This window comes from Bathycoccus prasinos (assembly GCF_002220235.1).
Source record: "Bathycoccus prasinos genomic : Chromosome_13".
Taxonomy (NCBI): Eukaryota; Viridiplantae; Chlorophyta; class Mamiellophyceae; order Mamiellales; family Bathycoccaceae; genus Bathycoccus; species Bathycoccus prasinos.
Genome location: NC_023996.1, coordinates 557,723 through 581,236, shown reverse-complemented (window position 1 = coordinate 581,236; position 23,514 = coordinate 557,723). Strand labels below are relative to the sequence as shown.

General features: G+C 48.8%; 9 protein-coding genes across 9 annotated transcripts; 5 read left to right on the top strand and 4 right to left on the bottom strand.

The window, feature by feature from the left end:
* Nucleotides 1-42: 42 nt before the first annotated feature.
* On the bottom strand, nucleotides 43-2,811 carry Bathy13g02620 (DNA replication licensing factor MCM2; the record flags this gene model as incomplete). Its single annotated transcript, XM_007509498.1, has 1 exon — nucleotides 43-2,811. The coding sequence occupies one exon, from the start codon at nucleotides 2,809-2,811 to the stop codon at nucleotides 43-45; it is 2,769 nt and encodes a 922-aa protein (XP_007509560.1).
* Nucleotides 2,812-3,517: 706 nt separating this feature from the next.
* Nucleotides 3,518-4,453, top strand: Bathy13g02610 (unknown protein; the record flags this gene model as incomplete). The annotated part of the gene is made up of 1 exon (XM_007509493.1): nucleotides 3,518-4,453. The coding sequence occupies one exon, from the start codon at nucleotides 3,518-3,520 to the stop codon at nucleotides 4,451-4,453; it is 936 nt and encodes a 311-aa protein (XP_007509555.1).
* A 99-nt stretch (nucleotides 4,454-4,552) lies between these two features.
* Bathy13g02600 (N6-adenosine-methyltransferase 70 kDa subunit) lies at nucleotides 4,553-5,719 on the bottom strand (the record flags this gene model as incomplete). Its single annotated transcript, XM_007509454.1, has 2 exons — nucleotides 4,553-5,520; nucleotides 5,587-5,719. The coding sequence occupies 2 exons, from the start codon at nucleotides 5,717-5,719 to the stop codon at nucleotides 4,553-4,555; spliced, it is 1,101 nt and encodes a 366-aa protein (XP_007509516.1).
* A 148-nt stretch (nucleotides 5,720-5,867) lies between these two features.
* On the top strand, nucleotides 5,868-6,959 carry Bathy13g02590 (methyltransferase-like protein 6; the record flags this gene model as incomplete). Its single annotated transcript, XM_007509481.1, has 1 exon — nucleotides 5,868-6,959. One exon carries the CDS (start codon nucleotides 5,868-5,870, stop codon nucleotides 6,957-6,959), a length of 1,092 nt encoding a protein of 363 aa, XP_007509543.1.
* A 194-nt stretch (nucleotides 6,960-7,153) lies between these two features.
* Bathy13g02580 (predicted protein) lies at nucleotides 7,154-8,656 on the bottom strand (the record flags this gene model as incomplete). The annotated part of the gene is made up of 1 exon (XM_007509560.1): nucleotides 7,154-8,656. The coding sequence occupies one exon, from the start codon at nucleotides 8,654-8,656 to the stop codon at nucleotides 7,154-7,156; it is 1,503 nt and encodes a 500-aa protein (XP_007509622.1).
* A 415-nt stretch (nucleotides 8,657-9,071) lies between these two features.
* On the top strand, nucleotides 9,072-10,337 carry Bathy13g02570 (predicted protein; the record flags this gene model as incomplete). Its single annotated transcript, XM_007509480.1, has 1 exon — nucleotides 9,072-10,337. One exon carries the CDS (start codon nucleotides 9,072-9,074, stop codon nucleotides 10,335-10,337), a length of 1,266 nt encoding a protein of 421 aa, XP_007509542.1.
* A 61-nt stretch (nucleotides 10,338-10,398) lies between these two features.
* On the bottom strand, nucleotides 10,399-14,868 carry Bathy13g02560 (glycogen/starch/alpha-glucan phosphorylase; the record flags this gene model as incomplete). Its single annotated transcript, XM_007509509.1, has 1 exon — nucleotides 10,399-14,868. One exon carries the CDS (start codon nucleotides 14,866-14,868, stop codon nucleotides 10,399-10,401), a length of 4,470 nt encoding a protein of 1,489 aa, XP_007509571.1.
* A 1,140-nt stretch (nucleotides 14,869-16,008) lies between these two features.
* Bathy13g02550 (unknown protein) lies at nucleotides 16,009-19,239 on the top strand (the record flags this gene model as incomplete). The annotated part of the gene is made up of 1 exon (XM_007509551.1): nucleotides 16,009-19,239. One exon carries the CDS (start codon nucleotides 16,009-16,011, stop codon nucleotides 19,237-19,239), a length of 3,231 nt encoding a protein of 1,076 aa, XP_007509613.1.
* Nucleotides 19,240-19,660: 421 nt separating this feature from the next.
* Bathy13g02540 (unnamed protein product) lies at nucleotides 19,661-23,371 on the top strand (the record flags this gene model as incomplete). Its single annotated transcript, XM_007509591.1, has 1 exon — nucleotides 19,661-23,371. One exon carries the CDS (start codon nucleotides 19,661-19,663, stop codon nucleotides 23,369-23,371), a length of 3,711 nt encoding a protein of 1,236 aa, XP_007509653.1.
* Between the last annotated feature and the right edge of the window lie 143 nt (nucleotides 23,372-23,514).

The following is a 23,514-nucleotide window of genomic DNA, read 5'->3' as shown; positions in this document are numbered from 1 at the left end:
GTTTTACGACTCTCTCATTTTTATCCTCCTCTCGTGTAAATTTTAGCGCGCGGGAGGGATGATCACATTCAATTCCGGATCGTGCGTGAATTTTGCCTGGAGGAACGTTTGCGACCTGTAAAAAGGGTTCAAATCCATCACCCCATACTCTTTCGCTCGGTGTTCCAACAAGTGGCACTTAATCGGTTCTTCCTCTCGATCGAGTCGATTCATCTCGCGAAAAATCCCGCGTAAAATCTCCATCAAGAGCGAATCGAAATCGCGGTGGAAGTGCGCGTACCTGGCAAATTTCTTCCTCAAAGATTTTTGAACCGATTGCTTCTGCGTGCCGATGAAAGAATCCAACATGACGGAAATCGCGTGATCTATATCCTCCGGGCTCACGCTTAGCGACAAACGCATGCGCGCTCTCGCTTCTGCCATACGAATCGTACTTTCCAAGTGACGAACGGCTACGGGCATACCTTCCCTCGTTACGGATTCTTTACGAAGTTCCGAGTACACTTGCGCAATCTTTGGCGTGTCTTGGAGTTTAATCTTCGGATGGACGAACCGCTTGGCGTAAGAGATGTATTTTTTCAGCATTTCTTGATCGAGCGCTTCCGCGACATCTTCATCGTTGTTCGTACTATTACCGAAGCCGGCGGCGACGCCGTCTTCGTCGTCAAAATTTTTCGGGTGCGCCTTGACGTGACTGTTCACCACAAACTCTGCCAAGCGCCTGTCTGTGATGGGATCGATGACATCTTTTACGACGCACAACACGTCAAATCGAGACAATATAGGGTCCGTAAGTTCCACATTATCGCTAAAGGTTCGCGAAGAATCGTATCTTCCGCCGATTGGGTTCGCCGCGGAAATTACCGAACATCTCGCCTGTAAACTCGTCACGATCCCCGCTTTCGAGATGGAAATCGATTGTTGTTCCATAGCCTCGTGGATAGACACTCGATCTTGGTCATTCATTTTATCAAACTCATCGATCAAACACACGCCTCGATCGGCTAAGACTAACGCGCCACCTTCTAACACCCACTCTCGAGTGATTGGATCTTTATGCACCGCGGCGGTCAAACCAACCGCGGAAGCGCCTTTCCCAGTCGTATACACGCACCTGTTTGCCGTTTTCTCCACGTACTTTAAAAACTGCGATTTCGCTACTCCCGGGTCGCCTAGCAAGAGCACGTTAATATCACCCCTCAGTTTCGTTTTGCCTTTCACCAACTTTTCTTGACCGCCGAAAATAGCCATCGCGATGCCGGTTTTGATGTTTTCATGCCCGTGGATGGACGGCGCGATGGAGTTGATGATGCGTTGGACAATCCTCGGGTCCTGGGATAACTCCCTTATTGCGTGCTTATCGTCGTCGGTTAAGTTTTGCGTGGCGAACGCGTCCCCTTTTCGCAAGATGTGGTTCACCTCCACGTGCGTGCTAAACACCGGGAAGCCGTTTCTTTGTTTGATTTGACTCGCGTCGAAGGAATTTACGTAAATACCAGTCACGTCAATCTCATCACCTGGTCTCGCCAAATCGATCAAATCGTTTAAAACGATAATTTCTTTCGAGCGAGGTAATCGACCAGCCGGAACCGACCCGGGCGATTCCTGCAACGTCATTTTCTGGTAGTTTCTGTACACCGTTCTCTCCACGTCCACCGTCCACGGTCCTCTTCCTTGACACTCAGGACAATTCCCTGGTTTCACAGGATCGGTAGCGTTTTGTTGAATTGGCCCGAGCAAATATTTGCACCTTTCGCATTTAAACGTCACGTTCCTTAACTGCGGAAACACGCTCGAACGCCTCGTGACGACGCCGGTAATCTTAATCATACAATTCAAATGCGATTGACGAATGTCTCGAATTTGATCGACAATCGGCAATTCGGAAATTCTCACAAACACTTCCGGATGGATATCTTCGTACGCGGGATACATCTTCAACACTTCTTTCTTCAACACCTCGTCCAATATCGGCAACATGAGCGACGGCGCGTCTGCCACCCACGTCGCGATTGTCCGGTCCTTTTTCGAGAGATGGATGAACGAGACGTTCAGCGATTGTCTATTCGCCACGCACATCTCTCGCATCTTCCTCCTGTAAAAGAGATCCTCTCTCGTGCTATCGTTTCCGTCGTTCTCTTCGACGTCACCAACTTTAAACCGTCTCAAAAATCGCGAAAACCGTCTCTTAATTTCCACGATGGTTCTCTCTTTCGTAATCCACTCTCGCAACGGACAATCGTAATTATCAATGTTCACGTCGTACTCCTCGTCATCTAACAAACCCTCCTCCAAGGGGTCCTCGCCTTCATGCGCCGCCTGCGCTGCTTTCATCCTCTTTCTTCTCCTCCACTGTTGATCTTCGTCGTCGTCATCCAACGCTCTTGGGAGAGCTCTCCCCGTCATCCCTCCTCTCCCTCCCGCGTACTCCTGATCTCTCTCATTCATCTCCTCCTCCGCTTTCAACCTCGCCTCCAACGCTTGTTCCACGTCAAACTCTTCCTCCTCCTCTTCTCCAACCATCCCGTCTTGTTCGTATTGATCCAAATGCGGCATGACTTCGTAATCGCGTTCCATGTTATCCATCAAGTCTTCGCCGTCTTCGTTTTCGTCGTCTTCGTCGAAGTCGTCTGCGTCGTCCTCTTCGTCCTCGTCTTCATTCGGGATCTGTGCCATCACGAATTCCTCTTCCACTCTTCTTTCCTCGTTCTCTTCTGCGTTGGGGTCGTCGTCGTCGTTGTTGTTGTTGTTGTTGTTATTATTATTCGCGTCTTCTTCCCCGAACGGGTCGTCGTTGTTGTTCGAACTCATCTCTCCCTCTCCTCGTGCAATCAAACCAAACACTCTATCGAAGAAGACCGTTTAAAATCGAAGAGCGCTTCGTCCACTTTCTCTCTCTCTCTCTCCGATGACTCTCTCCTTTTTCGACGACGACGATGCACGACAACAACAACAGCAGAGCAGCGTGGTGTTTCTCTTCTTCTTCGCGAAGAATGTTTTCGTTTTGAATTTTCAAAACACAAAAGAACACAAACTTTGGAGTGATGATGATGATTTCTTTCGCCTCTGCTTCTTCTTGAAAAGCGAGTTTCAGAGAGGAAGGGATTAAAAAGAACACCCAAAAACACCCTTTTTCTTCTTTTTCTTCTTCTTCTGAGCAGCGGCGCCACGAAGAACTCTTTCCGAGGAGCTTTAAAAGCTCTTCTACTCTCGTGATGTGGTTTTGAGGTGATTTTCTTTCCTTCGATGCAAGAAGGCACATTGAGTGGTTAGGGTTTCATTTGTAACCCTAAATAGTAGCTTTGAAAAGTCCTGAGAGAAAGAGAGAGAGAGAGAGAAAGAGATCAACTCGCGCGTAAAGAAAGAAGCTAGAAGCTTTCTCTCTCTCTTGTTCTTCAGAGAGAGAGAGAGAGAGAGAGAGAAGAGAGAGAGAAAGAGAGAGTGTTGCCCTCGTTTTGATTATTATTATCATTATTAGTAGTAGTATTAGTAGTATTCATAACTCGAGAGGACGAACATGAGTCATCAGGACAACAAACGCGTCGTGTTCGTTTCTTTAAAAGCATCATCATCCTCATCGGAGACGGAGGCGAATACTAATTCGAATTTAAACCCGCGGACGAGGCGGAAACGCGCGTTAGGCGTGGACCCTCTGACGACGTCTTTCGCGGAGTTTAAGACGCAAGTCGCCAATCGATTGCAGCTGAAGTTTGGGATTAAATCCATCCGGCACAAAGGGTCCGGGATGTTGGTGAAATCCGTGGAGGATTTGTTAGACATCGAAGATTTGGAGGTTGAGGAGTTTCGGGAGGAGGAGGTTCAAACGGCGAACGGAGGATACGGGTCGACCGCACAGACGATTTCAACGTCCGGCGGCTTGAATAATAAACGAGACGAAAGCAATAATAACGCGTCGTCGTCGTCGCGAAACTCTGTCCTCGATCAAAATAACGCGAATACTAGTAGTAACGAGAAAGACGGCGACGACGACGCGGAGAAGTATAAGCGAAGGACGAGCATGGCGACGAGACAGATGCAAAAAGTTTTACCGTACGCGTACTCGAAGAAATTGAATCCGGCGGGTAGTGGTAACAACGAGGGATTGGACGATTCGTACGAGGACGAGGAGACGCTTTTAGCCGCGTCGGCGGGGAAAAAGAAGAGGAAGAATTTTAGCGGAAGTAGTAGTAGCGGCGGGAAGAAATCATGGTTTAGCGATCCCAGGGCAATTGTCGTCGCCGTGTCGTTGATTTCGTGTTTATTGACCATGGTGCTCTTGTATCAGAGAGTTTCTATGTTAGAGAGCGAGATTGATTCGGCCAGGAACGCGGGGGTTTTGAAAACAGACGGCATGAAGAAAAAAGAATCGAGGACGAGGATGGCGATAGAGAAGATCGAGAAAGCGGCTTTAGAAGCGGAAGAGGCGGGCGAGATGTACGTGCCAGAGGCATGATTTTTTAATAACGCATGTGAATGCGTGGGTGACTGTATGTGTTATTTCTTCTTCGTGATGACTCAAGAATTTTTGAGAGAGCGCGCTCTTCTCCTCCTTTCAACTTTTCGTACTCGCAAACTCGGGATATTCCTTATCAAACTTTCTCGAGATTTCGCGATCCATTATCACCGTTTTTTGAATCTGGTTGCCGATACAGACCCAATTCTGATATTTTCTCGCGCTCGAGACGTTCCAATTGCGAGCAAACAGTTCGAGTTTCTTCGAGTTTGGCCCGAGTAAGCGTTCGATTACGCCGTAGATTTCATCCGGTTTCCTCGAAATTTCTCGAACTTTCGCGCATATCACGTCCGAGTCTTTGAACGGAAAGCGTACGGTATCGTTGTTGATTGTGTTTGTATTGATATTCTCGCTTCCGTCTCCTTCCTTTACTTCTTCTTCTCTCTCTTGTTCTCTTTCTTCTTGACCAAGGACGGGATGATACACCCCAACAACGCAAGTCTCCTTCGCGTGGTTGAAATAGTAACCAGTTCGCCCAGCGCTTACCAGTCTGTTGAGCTGATTCAACTTCACCCAAACGAGATCGTGCGTCACCACGCGCATCCTCGCTTTCGACGCCCATTTTTGCAAAATCTCTCTCGCCAACGGCGTTTTCCTTTGCGTCGCCCACAAAAACACGTAACACACTCGCGATCGATCCAAAACGCTCGCGATCTTTAAACTCTCAATTTCGCCGTCTCGCAAAGAAGGAAACGGCAACGCCATGGATATCGACCACGGCGGATCTATCAAAACGGCGCGAAAATTTTCTCCGCCGCAGATTTTCTCCAACGCAAAGCCTCTCAAATCCGCCTGTATCGCAGATACGGGTGAAATCGGTCCAAGAACACTCGCGAGTTCCTCTCTTTGCCTCTTCTCCTGTCCTCCTTCTTCCTCTGGAGAGACAACTTTGAGTCGGTCTCTTTGCTGGAAATAGATGGACTCCTCGTTCGCTCTCGCGTCGTCCAACACGTAGTGCACGTACGGACATTTTAAATCCGAGCATCGGTCCAAGAAGTTGCACGATCCTACGCAACAGAAACGCGCGCGTGATTATTCGCTCTCGTATACATATAATTAAAAAGAAGTTTTACCTAACGATGTCTTGGTTAGACCAACTCTCAAAACGGGTTTAAAATGTACCGAATCGCACACAAAACCTCCGCGCAAACGCGCGCATCTCTCTTTCGTCGTGTGCACGCAATGGTGGCGCCGTATGACAGACATTGTATCTGCGCGCGTTGTATCTCAAAACGCTCTTTTATTAAGATGATGTGTGTGTGTTCGTGTATTTTTTACTCTTTTCTCCTCTCGTTTTCCCCACTCCCCTATCTCGTTTCGACTCGAGAGACGTAACAAAAGGAGAGAAAGAAAAATGCGGCTGTTGTTCTGCGGCAAAAACTTTAACGGCGCGAAAGTGGTGGTACTCGCGACGACGACGAGAAAGACGACGACGAGGAATTTGTTTTCTCGGCGCTGTTGTTTTTGCAGCAGCAGCGCTCGAAAGTGTTCTCCCTCTCAAAGTCTCTCCAATGTCATCAGCAAAAGGGGTGGTGGTGTTGTTCCCCAAATTAGGGGTTGTTTACTCCGCGCATCCTCCTCCTCCTCACCATCGAAGGACAAAAACAACAGCAACAACACCAACAACACGAATGCCTGGGAACTGTTCTACCAAAACCACCGATCGAACTTTTTCAGAGACCGACACTATTTGCGGAAATCGTTCAAACGAGATTTAATGAACGACGTGGAATTCGAAGGGTTCGTGGAAAATGTCAGTCCCGAGGAGCTCGAGGAGAAAATGAAAACGCTTCCCGCGCTTGATGTTTTCGAGATTGGCGTTGGGGTTGGGAACGCGATGTTTCCGTTGCTACGAGCGAATCCAAACTTACGATTTCAATGCGCGGATGTGAGCGAAACCGCCATCGAGCAGTTGAAGTTACACGTCGATTACGACGAGCGTAGGATTTCGAAAGCGTTTGTGGTCGACGCCGGGGAAAGAGGGTGTTTGGTGTCGATGAAAGACGAATCGTTCGATGTTGTTTTGATGTGTTTTTTTCTCTCCGCGTTAAACGAAGCAGAGATTAGGAATTGTTTGATGGAGGTTAGAAGGGTGTTGAGGAACGGCGGGGTAGCTTTAGTGAGAGACTACGCGGACGACGACGAAAAGAACAAGGCCTCGTCCGACTTTAATCCGGGAAGGAAAGTAGTCATGGAAGACGAGCGGGAGGCTTACCGAAGGAGCGATGGCACTTTAGCGCGATTTTTTAGCGAGAGGCAGATGATGGAGATGTTTACGGGAGTCGGGTTTCAAGAAGCAGCGAGCGGGGAAGAAGATGGAGTAGGAGAAGAACGCGAGGAGAGAAAAGAAGGGAGCGCGGTGGAGAGAGTCTTGTTCACGCAAGCGAACAGGAAAATGAATGTTGAAATCACGAGAGCGTTTCTTGAAGGTAGGTTTGTAAAATAGAAAGTTAGAGGTAGCAAAGAATAAATAGAACGTAGAAGAGGAAGAAATAGAATAAACATGTGAATATATATTTACTAGTACTCGTATTCGGTGTGTTTTTAGTACCACTGGTAGAGGTTTCATGTTATTTAAAAGTACAACCGCTCGCGTGAACTATCTTTCTCTCTCTTCACGTGAGATCTGTCGTTTTCACCTCACGCGGCGACAACTTTCGGAGCAGCAGCAGCAGCAGCAGTTTGTTCTTCCTTTTGTTGCGGCGGCGTCGGCACCGCTTGCTTTTCCTTACCGTCGCTATCTTCATTTGTCTTTGGGTTCAACACCTTCCTGGACTGTTCGTAATACTGATTCGGGTGATGCAAACCGCCCTCGATGAACTCGCCGCCGTGCACGGCTTCAAACACGTCTGAGCACGCGAGTTGGTAGTGTTTATTCTTCGCTTTCTTCACGATGTCCGTCACTTTGCTCGGTTCAATTTTCATTTGGCTCAAAGCTGCTCCTAAAGCTTCCTCGGAGAACGTCTTAAACGGACATCCGTGGTACTCGCCTTTACTCGGGTTGGCCGCGATGCACTTCATGCACGAGTGCGGCGTGTAATCGACCCTCTTCCCTTCCTTACCGTACGAGTGTCTCACGCCATACGCGTAATCTTTCTCGAACTTCTCGTTGTTGCACCCAGGTTTCTTGGTAAACTCGGTTTTGAAAAACACCAACGCTTCTTCCAACGGTAAACCGATGCCTTTCAAATACAACTGCAACTGTCGTCTGCCTTCGTGCCTCAAGTGGTGTTCGTGTTTCACCGCTTTGAACAGATTCTTCGCGCACAACGGGAACGACTCTTCCGCCAACCGCTGCAACTCTTTGTTCAAGACTATTCCCGTGCCAGACGGACCACCGTTCGCGTTATCGCTGCCGTAATCCGACCTCCCCAACTCTTTCGTCCTCAACGAGTTGATCACCGGCACCAACCTCGCCCTCTCGTCGCTCTCGACAAACGCGTTCCACCTCTTCGCGGCTAAACCCAAATTCTTGCTCAATTTCGCCCTAAACTCAGTCATCACGATCGCATCTACCGCGCTTTCGTGCACGTACGCGAATCCTTTCTTGACCAAAACGTCTCTCATCTTGACCAACTGATAGACGTTTTCAAATTTGACTTTGTAATATTTACTTCTTTTGTGTTCACTCATCATCCACTGTTCCCTGTCTTTGCCTCTAGGCCCAGTCGATCTCGCTTGACACAAGACGTCCATCAACTCGTCTTTCAACTTTTCAAACTCCTTCGAATCCATCGAGTTGTAATCCAACTCGTGCTCGATAAACTTCGCTTTGTCCGCGCCCTTCATCTCGCGAAACCTCGCTTTAAACAGTTGCACCTCGCTCGTCAAAAACTGTCTCCGTAAACTCTCCGTCCTGCAAAACGCCAATCGCAGCGCGTAATGCGAAACCTCGTCCGCGATCGATTTCGGTTCTAATTTCAAACTCTTCGTTTTCTCCTTGATCAGTTCTTGCAATTCCTCCGGTTTCTTCCCAGAACTGAGCGCGTTTTCAATCGCGGTTAACAATCGCACGCGATCTAACGCGTACTTTTCAAATTCTTCCAGCTTGATGTCCTCGTTCGGAGGTTGGTCGTACAAGGAGACGTTGTACGACTCTCTGTCGAGTTGCTTCGCCTCGCGCTTTTCTTTCTCCGTGAGCATGATGATGACGATGTGCTTTTTTCTTCTTCTTCTCGTATCTCTCTGTATCTGTATCTCTCTCTCTGTGCGCGTGATTTTTGAATAAATGTCAGTCTCTTGATTTTGAATTTTTCTCCAAAATTCGTTCCAAAATGAACAAGAAAGATAGAGGGAATGTGTGAATACTATATATATATATATATATACACGGGTGATCGAAGAGTAGTAGCGACTACTGCTCGTCGTCGACGGTGCTCTGGTTGGTGCTTCTTCTCGCGTGTATTACGCGCGTACTAATAACGAGTTGTTTTCTTCTTTTGCGAAACGAAAGATTTTTGAAAAACTCTTATTTAGGGTGTAGGGTTTAGCAGAAGGGAAAAGAGAGAAGGAAAGAAGCAAAGACGCGAGACAAAAACGACGCGCAAAGACTACACTCATGGCAGACGCGCTCTCGACGGAAATCCTCTCCGATTTCGCGAGCAGCAACAGCACGTCGTCGTCGTCGCAAACGCACGATTTAGCCAACTTCCGGTTAGAATGGATCCCGGATTTAATGGAGAAACTCTGCGCAAAACCAATCCGAGCGAAAGATTTCGTGTCCATAAAATTCGTCATCGGCGCCGGGAAGAAACTTCGGCAGAAATACAACGAGGAGAACTTGAAAGTGATGACGGAGAGTTTGAGAAAGTTTGAGTTCGAGGAAGACCGAGGCGCGAGCGCGTGCAAAGAGTGTCAGAGATGCTACAAGTATCAGCACGATACGGATAAAGACTTGAAGTATTTGCACGTGTTTCCTGAGGTTTTGATTGTAGAAGAGGAGGCGAAGATTGAGAAGAACGACGTGGTCGACGAGGCGGGGCGGAGAACGACGCCGGAGATGTTGTGCGCAAAGGCGAGTTTAGAGGAGTTCGAGGAGCTGTTGGAGTATAACGTGCCGTCGTTTTCGCAAAAACGAGCGCTTTTGAAGCGGTTGAAAGCGTATAAAGGGATCATCGATCAGTGCGATCAAAAGTTGAGCAATATGGAGAGTCTGGCGGAGGAAGAGCAGGAGATGTACGACGCCGTGTGCGAGATTGAGAATAAAATCGAGTTAGTGGAGAAGCAGTTGGAAGAGATGATACGAGAGGGAAGGTTAACTGCTGGCGAGCAATCGGTGATGGTGGAGGAGTTGACTGGGAAGTTGAGCGAGTTGGACGTGGCGAAAACGAAAGCCGAGGAAGAGAAGAAAGAAAATCGAATGAAACAGATTACGAAATTGGAAGAAAAGGTGGTGGAGAAAATAGACACTATTAAATCGAAAAGACCCATCGTGTATACGATTGAACACGCCGAGGAGCTCGCAGACTTGAAGGCACAGGTGAGGAAATTAAAAGCGTTGGAGAATAAGAGCGGATTGAGGACTGCGGCGGAGGTTGGAAGGTTGGCGAAGTTGCCGGGACTGATCGATAGGATCGAGCAAATCGAAACCGAAGATAAAGGGTGGTTCGAGGACGAGTGCGCGACGTTATTATTCGGGGAAAAGATTGAACCGGCGGTGAAAGAGAAAAAGAAAACAGCGACGGGAGGAGGGAACCCACCCAGAGGTGGTGGCGGGGGATGGATTTCTAAAGCGGCCAGCTCGAGCAGTAGAAAAAAAACATCGAGCGGCAGCGGAGGGGTGAAGAAAGCTTCGAACCCTTTTGATTTGCTCGGTGACGAATAAAGATAGCAATGGATAGCGTTTGATGTTGTACACCTACTAGGAATTACATATATTTATTTATCTACTTGCGTCCTACTTTTAGTCTTTCTTTCACGTGCTGCGGTAAAAACGCCTTCGCCTCGACGTTCCAGATCTTCTCGGCGTATTCTTTGATTGTTCGATCGGTGGAAAATTTTGCCATTCGCAGAGCGCTCAAAACGCTCTTCCTCGTCCACAAATGTTCGTCGAGGTAAACCTCGTCCGCTCGCGCCTGTGCGTCTAAATAGGACGCAAAATCGTGGCCACAGAGGTACAAATCCGTCGTCGGCGTCAACGTGCTCGAGCACAAACGGTTAAAGCCGAGTTTCTTGGCGTCGCCGAAAATACCCGAGTGTATGATTGCGCAAACGTTCGCCAATCGTTCGTCGGGCGCTGGATTTCGCGTATTCGCGGTCTTCTTTAAGCTCTTGACTTCATCCACGGTCGCGCCAAATTGGAAGATGTTATCGCTACCAATAGCTCTTGCAATTTCGACGTTCGCGCCGTCGCGCGTGCCTACGATTAAACCACCGTTCATGGCAAATTTCATATTTCCGGTGCCGGAAGCTTCCGTCCCGGCTAATGAAATGTGCTGGCTAACATCGCTCGCTGGAATCAACAACTCTGCGATGGAAACGTTAAAGTTAGGGACAAAACATACAGTTAAAACTCCAGCGCATTCAGGCGTTTCGTTCACTACTTTCGCGACGGCGCACGCGAGTTGAATAATCAACCGCGCGGTATCGTATCCCGGCGCAGCTTTCCCGGCAATGATGAAAACTCGAGGCACGATTTTCGCTCGCTCCTGAGGCGTCGCGCGTAAGACGGCGTCAAATCGGTGAATAATACCCAGAACATTCAAAAGTTGACGTTTATATTCGTGGATGCGTTTGATTTGCATGTCAAACAACGCGTTCGGTGCGATTTTGTAATTTAATCTGCAGGTTTGTTCCAAGAACGATGCCACGCGTCTTTTGTTTTGTTTCTTAATGGCTCGAAATCTTTCGCAGAAATCATCGTCATCGCAAAATGATTGCAGCGCTTCGAGCCGCTTCATGTCGTTTACCCACCCTGGTCCGGCGAGATCGGTATACATTTTTGCGAGCTTCGGGTTCGCTTGTAATATCCATCGTCGAGGCGTGACGCCGTTCGTGACGTTTCGAAACTTAGTATCCCCTAACTCGCAAAAATCAGCAAACAAAATCGTCTTGACTAAGTTTGTGTGCATCTCGGCAACACCATTGACGGTGTGAGAGCCGATGACGGCTAAATTTGCCATTCGAAACATTTTTGGTTCAGACTCTTCCACAATGGACATCCTGCGTACTTTTTGTTCGTCGCCCGGCCATTTCTTACGAACACTTTCCAAAAATCGGTGGTTAATTTCAAAAATGATCTCCGCGTGGCGAGGCAAAAGCTCGCTCAACATCGGCACTGGCCATTTTTCCATGGCTTCAGTCATGATCGTGTGATTCGTATAACTGAAGACGTTCTTTGTGATGTTCCACGCGTCCTCCCAGCAAAGCAACTCTTCGTCTAAAAGTAGACGCATAAACTCTGGAACGCCAATCGCCGGGTGCGTGTCGTTGAGCTGAATAGCGACGCGCTTAGGCAAATCTTTCAAAGTTCGAAGTCCTGGAATGACGTTGGTGTTGTTGTTACCGCTACTCGTTGATGACGGACTTTTTATCTCCGCGTTAGCATTGTCGGCGGCGTACGCTTTCATGACGCTGTTGTTGTACCTCGCGGCGGATTTTTTAAATTGGTGCAAAATATCCTGCAACGTCGCCGAACAAAAGAAAAACTGCTGCTTTAAGCGAAGCTCTTTACCAACGTGCGTATCGTCGTTCGGGTATAAAACGCTGGAAATGCTCTCCCCACGTTCTTTCTGCTCGATTGCAGCTATGTAATCGCCGGCATTGAAAGACTTTAAATCGAATTCGTGCGAAGGTTTTGAACTCCAGAGGCGCATGTTGTTCGCGTTATACGTTCCGTATCCAGGCACTGGCGTATCGTACGCGACGGCGACCACAATCTCGCCACCTTCCCACGAGAATCGCGTTTCAGTTTCATCGATTTCTTTTTTCGATGTTGGTGGAGAAGGAGGATATGCATCATTATTCGCTCGAGACTCGCCGTTCGATGCGTCGTGAGGAGGAGGTACGTTTCCGAAATTTTCCTTTTCGGGATTTTCGCGAATGGTTTTCATGCGTTGACTCGCCGCCATCTTATTCAAAGATACTTTTCGTTTCCTCGTATACTGCACGCTACGACCGTAAAATCGAACTTTGTACGTCACGTCCAACCGCTCTACTTCCCACGGATTTCCGCTCGTGAGCCAATAATCCGGCAATTCGACTTGTTTCCCGTCAATCAACGCTTGTTCGAACATGCCGTACTTGTATCTAATGCCATAACCCCAGCCAGGATAATTTTGCGTCGCTAACGAATCGAGAAAGCAACTCGCTAATCTACCTAAACCACCGTTACCTAAGGCCGGTTCTTTTTCGCGTTGCGCGATATCTTCCAACTCGTGGCCGAGCGTTCTCAAAGCGTCCGCGTATGGCATTCGCAAACCTAGATTAGAGGCAGCGTTACCCAACGACCGACCGACTAAGAATTCTAAACTCATGTAATATACCATTTTCAGGTCTTTACATTCTTCGCTCGAGGCGTAAAATTGCTGCGTGTCCGACCATCTCTCTACGAGGCGATCTCGCAGAGAAAGCGCACACGCTTCGTACACGGAAACTGCGTCCATCTTATAGCGACGACGCGCCAACGTGTAGTCGTAGTGTTCGAGAATGCTCTTGCGCACGCTTGATGAGTCCGAAGATAAATAGGAACGCTTTGTTGTCGCAGGTGTCGTCGTCGACGCCGGTTTCCGAGAAGGATCGATCGTTAGCGCGGCAAATTTTGCTTTTGTTTTCTCGCTATTGGTGGTCATGGTAATATTCTTATTATTCGGCGAGAATAACGCTTCAACGTTGTTCACACGGTCGCTATTCATATTTGACACGACCTCGCCGTGGAAATTCTTTTGCGTCGTTGATGTTGGCGCGGTTGGAACTGTTGAGTGATTGCCGTTGGAAAACCGATTCGACAGTCTCGTTCCCGTCGTCGAGGACTCGTTATTCGTCGTTGAATCTTTTTGCTTGTTCGTGGAGGAGGCACGAGGTGTTCCTGGCGTAGATCGTCCGCCATCTGGTCCAGATTCTGAGACCCAGGAAGGGTACTGATGCTGCTCGTGTAAAAGTCTCGTGACTGGCGGCGATGCGACCGATGCCGCGGATCCGTTTGTTATCGTCGTCGTCATCGTCGCGTGCATTGGTCTAATTTCCGGATCTCCGTACGAACGACTATCATCTAACTCGTCGTCGTCATCGTCGTCTTCTTCTTCCTCCTTGTCCTCGTATTTATCAAAGTTGTCGTCGTCGTCGTCGTCGTCTTCAAAATCAGATTCCGTGTAACTTTGCCGAGAGAAAAATTTCGTGTCTTCCTTTGCGTTTTTCAAATCGTCGTAACTCTCCAAGGATCGTTGTTTCTGTTTTTGTCGCTGCAAAATCAATATTTGCGACTGTCTCTGTCGCTCTAATTCTCTCGCGCTTCCCCCGAAACCTAACCCGATGCTATTGAAATGGTGACCGGTGGTACCACCCCCGGCGAGAGAGTATGGATGACTATTGAAATGCTTCGAAAAATACGCGTCGCTTTTGCGTCGTTGTTCCTCCTCCTCTTCCTCTTCCTCCTCCTCCATCTCTCGCCTCTTCGTAATCAAACTCCTATAAATTTCCGGCGCCGCTTGGCCACCTCTCGCAAAATCCGATCCGGAACTGTTATAATTCAAGTCCGCGAAGCTGGATTGGTGCTTCCCGGCCAAATTCAAACCGCCGTCTTCTTCTTCGTATTTACTCCCGTTGTTCGTATTCGTGCTGTTCGTATTCATCATCCGACTCGCGCTTCGCAGATTTTCCGTTTCGACCCATCTTTCGTCTTCGTCGTCGTCGTCTTCCTCGTCGTCGTCTTCGTCGTTTTCCTCTCCTCTCTCTTTCCTCCTCCTCCTCTCCATGTTCTGCGCCGCGTCGTACCTCGCCAACTCTCTCATGCTCTTCGAACTTCCAACTCGCATGGAGTTTCGGTAATCTTTCTCCTGCGCGTTCGCCGCGTCTTCCAGAAATCGAGAGAAGACTTCCTCGTTCGTTTTCTCTTCTTTGTTTACTAATTCGTTGTTCTTGTTGTCGTCCTCTTTCGTGGTTTTCTTTTTCATCCCTTCCTCGTCTTCGTCGTTTGCTTCCGAAAGCGCGTCTTTATCGTCGTCGTCGTTCCTCCTCGACGGCGACAAAGACGACACAGACGACGACGAGAATTCTTCGCGACTTCTTCGACGATGACGATGACGATGATTATGATTACGCTCGCGCTGTTCCTCCTGCGCGTCCAACTGCGCCCAAAACCCAGGAGGAGGAGGAGGAGGAGGACACGGCGGCGGTGGGTTCTCATCCTTCGGTCCCATCTCGGAAAGTCCTCTTTTCCTCTCGTTCGTCTGTCTTCTTCTTCTTTGTCTTCTTCTTCTTCTTCTTCTCGTTACAAAGAACAAAGAGTGGAGTAAAGCGCGCTTTTGTCTGTCTTTTTTCGTGCGAGATTTTCGTCCTTTTTTTAGGGTTTTGATATTTTTTTTGAAAAAACTCTCGCAAGCGTCTCTGAGTAAAAAATATCACCACCGCAAAACCCCACCGCAAAACAGAAATCGTGAGATTTTGTGTTCTTTCTTATTAGCGACACTTTTATCTTCACGTATAACGTGCACATTCTTTACGCGTTATTATATTGAACTATCGTATTTACTCCCCCAAGCGAGCCAAGCGAAAAAGCACCCCTTTGGTTTCGTAAACAAAACTCTCTGTGTGTCTCTTTCGTGTTTTTTTTTGTGCGAGATTTTTCGCGACCGATATTTTTTCGAAAAAACTCTTTTGCAAGTCTCTCGAGTAAAAAATATCACCACCACCACCGCAAAACAGAACTCGGATGTTGTTGTTTAAGGACTCGTTATAATCTCGAGCTCGAGCAGCTTGACCGTCGAGAGGAGCGATGAAAGTTGCAGAGATGTGGTGCGCGTCTGTGAATAGTCTTTGATGCGCGTTTATAATGAGACGCGACGAGTGTTTGAGAGATCGCATCTTCGTTTGGGGTGGTCAATAATTTTAAGTTTGAGAGATGTTTTCAATCACATGTGGTACGAGCATCCGATGTACGCGCGATGATGCGCACGACCATCTTTGGGAGCAGCATACTTTCACCTCCGCGCAAAAACGAACCTCGGCGACGCAGCGAATCACGCTCCGTCGCATCCGCGCGCGTTTCCTGTCGTCGCGCTCTCTTTCGAGAGAGAGCGTGACTTTTCTCCAACCAACCAACTCTGTACTTTTATTGAGGCGTTTGGGAAAAAGGAACATCCCCCACGACACAACGAACGCAACGACACGTTTGAGAACAACGACGACGCTTTAAACAACCTGTTCTCCTTTTCGCACCACCGAAAACAATCGCGCTTTCAAAGAAGAAGAAGAAAGAGAGAAAGAGAGAAAGAGAGGGCCCGGAAAGGCGCGGGTTTTCCGGCGTTTTCTCATCGTTCGTTCGTTGAGAAGAAGAAGAGATGCCTCCTCCGCCGAAAAGCCAGAAAAGAAGCGCGAATACGACGCCGAAAATATACCACCTGTACGCGCACGTTTTGCACCAAAACGCGTCGTCGTCTTTAGGAAAAGGAGGAAAAGGAGGAGAAGCATCGTCGTCGTCGTCATCGAAAGATGGTGATTTTGCGGAGACGACTCATGCGAGCAATTTTAACAGCGAATTCAGCAGTCGTCCTCCTCCGAAAACGCTTCCCACGAGCGCGAGCGCGTACAACGATTTACTCTTGTTGGAACCAAACTTTTGGTACTTGGAGAAGTGCGCGAGAGATTTTTCATCGTCGTCGTCGTCCTCTCCGTCGGGGTCGAGGAGAGACGAAAAAGAAGAGGACGAGGACGAGGAGTACTCGTACGACGAGGAAGACGAAGAGGACGCGTCGAAAGCGGCGTTTAAGAAACTCTTTGGAATGATGCGGGAAAGCGCGTCCTCTTCCTCCTCCTTTTCCAACGGAGGAGGGGCGGTTGCGGGGACGACGACGACGCTGAGAGCGCTTTCCTCGTCTGCTTCCTTTAAAGTTCGCAAATGCTCGCCGTGTGCGATTGCAATGTTTTCGAGAACGATTCTGTTGTCCAAGTTGGACCAAGCTGAGACGGTACCGCACACGAACGTCATGCAATCGACCCGGGTGGAGAACGGATTGAAAACGTTGCGAGGGGTGGTTCAGGCGTTGGCGAAACAGTCGAGAAAAGCGAGTGGAGTGGATATCGTGCACTGGATGACGACGACAATTGGTACCATAAACTCAATGAACGATAGTGACGCGAGTACTCGGAGCAATAAAATGAATGATACGATGACATCCACGATGACGACGACGACATCGACGCGGGAATTCGCGATGCTACCTTCAGTATACGAGAGCAACCGTTTCTTCAACGCGCTCATTCAAAAGTGTTGCGACGTTTTGAAATCTGACGTCGCACACCCAAAATGTAAACTCGAGGCGCTGAAACTCCTGGCTTCTCTCGCGAAATGTAAAGAAAATATCGGATCGAGCTGTTTGTTCGCGTACTTGGTTTCGGATCAGAAAAACGGTGACGCGATTTTCGATGCAATCGTCAACAACGTGTTGAAAAACGACATATTAGCGAGGAATACGTTGTGGCAAGACGCGTGTTACGTGTTGGCAGTGTTGTTGAGTTGGAACGAAGGGAAAAATCGAGTGGCCGCGAGGACTGCGAGGGCGACGGATTTGGAAGCCGCGGCGTTGCTTCGCGCGATTTCGTTTTTGTTGACAAAAAGTGGGAGTGTAGATGAAGGCCATAGCGATAGGAATAACAATAATAGCAGCAGCAGTAGAACGCGGAAAGCACCGCAAGGTAATCAGGCGGTGACGAATCTTCTAACGTCCGGGTGGATGCACGTGACGAAAGCGTTGGGTTTTGTCGAAGACAAATTGAACGGCGTGAGCGATGCGCTCGGCGCTCATACGAAAATGTTTCCTAATAGCGACGTCGACGTGTGTGGAGCTCTGTGCATCGCGCGGGACGCTAAATTCATGAGCGCACAGCCGTTGGTAACGAGTGAAAATGACCGGTTGCAAAAAGGAGGTGAAAACGGGGGAAAAACCTCCTCCTCCTTTTCCTCCTCGCCCACAATCGCGCACATTTTGGACGACGACGCAGCGCTCATTGGCGTCTCACTCATGCACGGCGTCTTGTCGAACTGCGTCGCGTTACGATTACCTCGCGCGTGGATAAAGAAAACATCGGTTAATGCGTCGGAGATGTTACACGGCGTCGCGCTCGGGGATCATTGGCGCGACGCGTTGGGTTCGATATTGGTCTTTGCCGCCGCGCTCGCTAGGGAAAGAGAAATTGAGAAGAAGAAAACTTCGTCATCAATTGCCAACAACATTCGCAGAATTGTTAGTGGTACAGATAGTAAATGTTTGTCTTCCTCTTCTTTGGAAGCGGTGGGTGAGGCGCGAAGAAAAGCTCTCGCTACGTCGGTGTTGTGTTGCTTCCAGCGTTTGGTGGACGATAGCGCAAGTCTCGAGTTTTTGTGCGCGTTGTCGTGTTTGGATTGCGCTCGACCACTTCCCGGATCGACCGTATCCTCCTCCGTGTCACCGTTGCAGTCGTCATCTTTGACGTCGTCTAATGGAACCGGTAATGCGGACACGCATTTTATATCGAATCTTGTCAGCTCAAAAGGACTTTTGAACGCTCGCGTGAAACTCAACCGACCGTTCATCGCGGCGATGCTAGAGACGTGTTCTGAGATTGCCAAATTTGGCGAATATTTTGGTGCAGGCGTGACGTCTCGTGCTGTGTACATAAGCCATCAAATCGTTTCCGTGAAGGCTGCGAACCGGTCGTTCGTTTGCGGTTACGCTCCCTCAACGACAGAGGAAGATGGAGGAAGAAGAAGAAGAAGAAGAGAGGACGAGAGCGAGAACGAAAACAACACGAACAGTAACAACAACACATTCAAAGCTACCGGCGAAGGGAGCTCATCCTTACGCGCGAACTGGTCGCGAACGTTTGATGCCATAGCGGTTGTCTTAGAGCTGTGCTCGAAAGCGCACGTCGCCGAAGCGGCGAATCCACCGGCGGCGAAAACAGTAAACGGCGCCTCCTCGCCCAAGCGAGAAAAACAGAGGAACGCGGGACGAGCAAACGAGGAACAAGCACCACCAGCCTCGTCCTCGTTGGACGAATTCAAAGCCACGCGCTCGGCAGTCGCCGCGCAACTCGTCAACCTCGTCAACTTGTTCTTGGCCAAACCAGAATCATCTTGCGATTCCATCGCGGACGTCGCCGAGCTCGTCGAAACGCTCGTCGCGCTTTGCCCGAAACTCACCCCTCTCCTCAACGCCGTCGGCCAACAAACGTACGGCGAGTTGCGCATGCAATCCATCGCGTTCGTATACAACGCGTTAAAATCGGTGAATAATAACAATAATAAAACCACCACAACAACATCATCATCATCGACAAAACCAAACGAACTCAACAACAACAACAACAACAAAAGCGTCACCACTGTCCGCGCCGTCGCCGAGCGAGAAATCAACGACGGGTCCATGACTCGAAACGTTCCCGTCAAAGATAACTTAACCGCCGCGTTCGCCTTACGTTCCGGCTCCTTCTCTTCCTCCTTCGAAAAACAACAACTGCAAAATCAACAACAGAACGACGACGACGTCGCCGTGCTCGCGCTCATCCGCGCCGGTGCCGCCGCCGGATGGTGACGCCGACGACGAGCGACGAGACCGGCGGCGAAAGGAGTTTCAAAACCAAAACCAAAAGGAATACTGCGTTGATGACAGAGGCCTCCTTGAAGACACATGTATGCGGTAAACCGTAGATTTCTGCGGTCTAAAATGTAGAACTACAGTCTAACTTCTAAACCTCGCGGCTGCCTTTAAGAGAGCGCTGTTTTTTGCCTCTTCTTTTTCCTTCTTTTTCCTTTCTTTGGAACTTCCTGAGTGTGAAAACAAATAATTAAGGAAAAAAGGAAAAAGAGAATCTTTTTGACCACAAAAAACAGCGACCTTTGACCTACATACATAAATACGTGTCGTCATCCATTTAGTACACGCGCGCGCGCAAACACGGAAGAAGAAGAACACCCGTTTCACTTTACGAACGAGTCGAACGACGATTAGGACGATGAAACCTGCCACCAGCACCACCGCGACGAGGAAAATTTCTTCCTCGTTCGTTTTCTTCGTCTTTTTCTGCGTGACGTTCGTCTTCGGTCGGATCGGGGCGAAGGGCGAAATCGCCGGCTTGGGAGGCATACAGAGAGGGTCGAATCGCGTCGAATACGCGGACGGCGCGTTCAACGTTCGAAGCGGAGGAAAAGGAGGGAGAGAGTTACAAATCAACACGCACCGCGTGAAGACGAGATCGGAGTGGCAGTTTTGGGAGCAAGTTCAGTGTCGAGAGAAGTTGTTCTTGGGGAAAGACGAAGACAAAGTCGAAGTTGGCGAACGATTGGCGACGATATTTGCGAAAATGGAGAGTTTGACCAAAGATGTGGCGGAGTCGAACGCGGAGCTGAGAGCGGAAAACGCGGATTTGCGAGCGGCGTTTGTCGCGCTAGAAGCAAAGGTGGATATTTTTTTCCAGCCGCCGAGTCCGCCGCCGCCGAGTCCGCCGAGCCCGCCGCCGAGCCCACCGAGCCCACCGCCGCCGAGCCCGCCGAGCCCGCCGCCGAGCCCGCCGAGCCCACCGCCGCCGAGTCCGCCGAGCCCGCCGCCGAGCCCACCACCTTTGCCTCCGCCCCCCGTCACTTCTATCCCGGATGCGAGTTGGCACGCCCTTGTCGTGGAGTGTTTGGCCGAAGCAGGGGCCGAAGTTACCGGCGAGTGCACTGAGTGGGCTTCCGGAAATAATTACGGGACGATGCCGAATTGGAATACGAGTTTGGTGACGGATATGAACGGATCGGATGGAACTGTGCTCAGAGGCTTTGGGGGTAAAAGTACATTCAATGGTGACATTACGGAATGGGACACGTCGCAAGTGACTGATATGAGGTATATGTTTCAGTCCGCTTCTGCGTTCAACCAAGACATTTCCTCGTGGACCGGATCCGCAGCGACGTCAGCGCAAACTGACATGTTTTCCGGCGCAACTGCGTTTCAAGCGAAATTTAAGTGCACCAACGAAATCACCGGTCCGGCGAATTCGTGTGTAGGTCCCTCGCCAATTCCGGATACAAGCTGGCATGCTTTCGTCGGGGATTGTTTGATTGAATCTGACGCGATTGGAGAGACTGGAGAATGTATAGTCTGGGCTCGATCGCAAAACGTTTGGTACGGGACGATGCCGAATTGGAATACGAGTTTGGTGACGGATATGAACGGATCGGATGGAACTGTGCTCAGAGGCTTTGGGGGTAAAAGTACATTCAATGGTGACATTACGGAATGGGACACGTCGCAAGTGACTGATATGAGGTATATGTTTCAGTCCGCTTCTGCGTTCAACCAAGACATTTCCTCGTGGACCGGATCCGCAGCGACGTCAGCGCAAACTGACATGTTTCTCGACGCAACTGCGTTTCAAGCGAAATTTAAGTGCACCAACGAAATCACCGGTCCGGCGAATTCGTGTGTAGGTCCCTCGCCAATTCCGGATACAAGCTGGCATGCTTTCGTCGGGGATTGTTTGATTGAATCTGACGCGATTGGAGAGACTGGAGAATGTATAGTCTGGGCTCGATCGCAAAACGTTTGGTACGGGACGATGCCGAATTGGGATACGAGTTTGGTGGAAGATATGAGTGGATATGATGAAGGAAATTTTGCTTTTCAAGGCTTTGGCAAAAGTACATTCAACGGCGATATTTCGAAGTGGAACACAGGAAAAGTGACAAATATGTTTTCTATGTTTCGAGATGCTTCTGCGTTCAACCAAGACATTGGGAGTTGGAACACAGCGCGAGTGACTAATATGGGATATATGTTTCTTTCCGCTTCTGCGTTCAACCAAGACATTGGGAGTTGGACCACAGCGCAAGTGACTTCTATGGGAAATATGTTTGCTTCCGCTTCTTCGTTCAACCGAGACATTGGGAGTTGGAACACAGAGAAAGTAACTAATATGCAATATATGTTTGGTTACGCTTCTGCGTTCAACCACGACATTGGGAGTTGGAATACAGAAAAAGTAACTACTATGCATAAAATGTTTCTTTACGCTTATGCGTTCAACCAAGACATTGGGAGTTGGAACACAGCGCAAGTGACTGATACGAGACAAATGTTTGCTCAAGCTTATGCGTTTCAAGCGAAATTTAAGTGCACCAACGAAATCACCGGTCCACTGAATTCGTGTGTAGGTCCCTCGCCAATTCCGGATACAAGCTGGCATGCTTTCGTCGGGGATTGTTTGATTGAATCTGACGCGATTGGAGAGACTGGAGAATGTATAGTCTGGGCTCGATCGCAAAACGTTTGGTACGGGACGATGCCGAATTGGGATACGAGTTTGGTGGAAGATATGAGTGGATATGATGGAGGTTTTCAAGGCTTTGGTGATAAAAGTACATTCGATGGCGATATTTCGAAGTGGGACACAGGAAAAGTGACTCGTATGGATGCTATGTTTTATAAAGCTCGTGCGTTCAACCGAGACATTGGAAGTTGGAACACAGCGCAAGTGACTGATATGAGTAGAATGTTTTATGAAGCTTCTGCGTTCAATCAAGGCATTGGGAGTTGGAACACAGAAAAAGTGACTGATATGAGTAGAATGTTTAATTCCGCCCCTGCGTTCAACCAAGACATTGGGAGTTGGAACACAGAAAAAGTTACTAATATGAGAGATATGTTTTATTACGCTTCTGCGTTCAACCACGACATTGGGGAGTGGAACACAGAAAAAGTGACTAATATGATAGGTATGTTTCATACCGCTTCTTCGTTCAACCAAGACATTGGGAGTTGGAACACAGAGAAAGTGACTACTATGATATATATGTTTCAGGACGCTTCTGCGTTCAACCACGACATTTCCTCGTGGACTGGATCCGCAGCGACGTCGGCGCAAAGTTCTATGTTTTCCGGCGCGACTGCGTTTCAAGCGAAATTTAAGTGCACCAACGAAATCACCGGTCCGGCGAATTCGTGTGTAGGTCCCTCGCCAATTCCGGATACAAGCTGGCATGCTTTCGTCGGGGAGTGTTTGATGTGGGATGCATCTCCAGTGATTGCGGAGACTGGAGAATGTATAGACTGGGCTCGATCGAAAGACGTTTGGTACGGGACGATGCCGAATTGGGACGTGAGTTTGGTGGAGAATATGGTTGGATGGAACTCCGTTGCTTTTCAAGGCTTTGGCGGTAAAAGTACATTCAACGGCGATATTTCGAAGTGGAACACAGAAAAAGTGACTAATATGGAATATATGTTTTTTAAAACTTCTGCGTTCAACCAAGACATTGGGAGTTGGAACACAGCACAAGTGACTGATATGGAATATATGTTTAATTCCGCTTCTGCGTTCAACCACGACATTGGGAGTTGGAACACATCGCAAGTGACTGATATGGAATATATGTTTCGTGTAGCTTCTGCGTTCAACCAAGACATTGGGAGTTGGAACACAACGCAAGTGAAAACTATGAGTAGAATGTTTTGGTTCGCTTCTGCGTTCAACCAAGACATTGGGAGTTGGAACACAGCACAAGTGACTGATATGCAATTAATGTTTAATTCCGCTTCTGCGTTCAACCACGACATTTCCTCGTGGACCGGATCCGCAGCAACGTCAGAGCAAGCGAATATGTTTCTCGACGCAACTGCGTTTCGAGCGAAATTTACGTGTACCAACGCCAACGCCGGTCCACCGAATTCGTGTGTGCTTAAGTAGATACGGATCGCCAATTAGTTCACGTCCCTTTTCTCCCGTCTTTAGCTCATCAACAGACAAATATTTCAAGCAAGCAAAACTCATCAGAAAGACGCTCTGATTAATGCGGGCACCACTGTCACCTTCTTTTCCTCGCAACGACT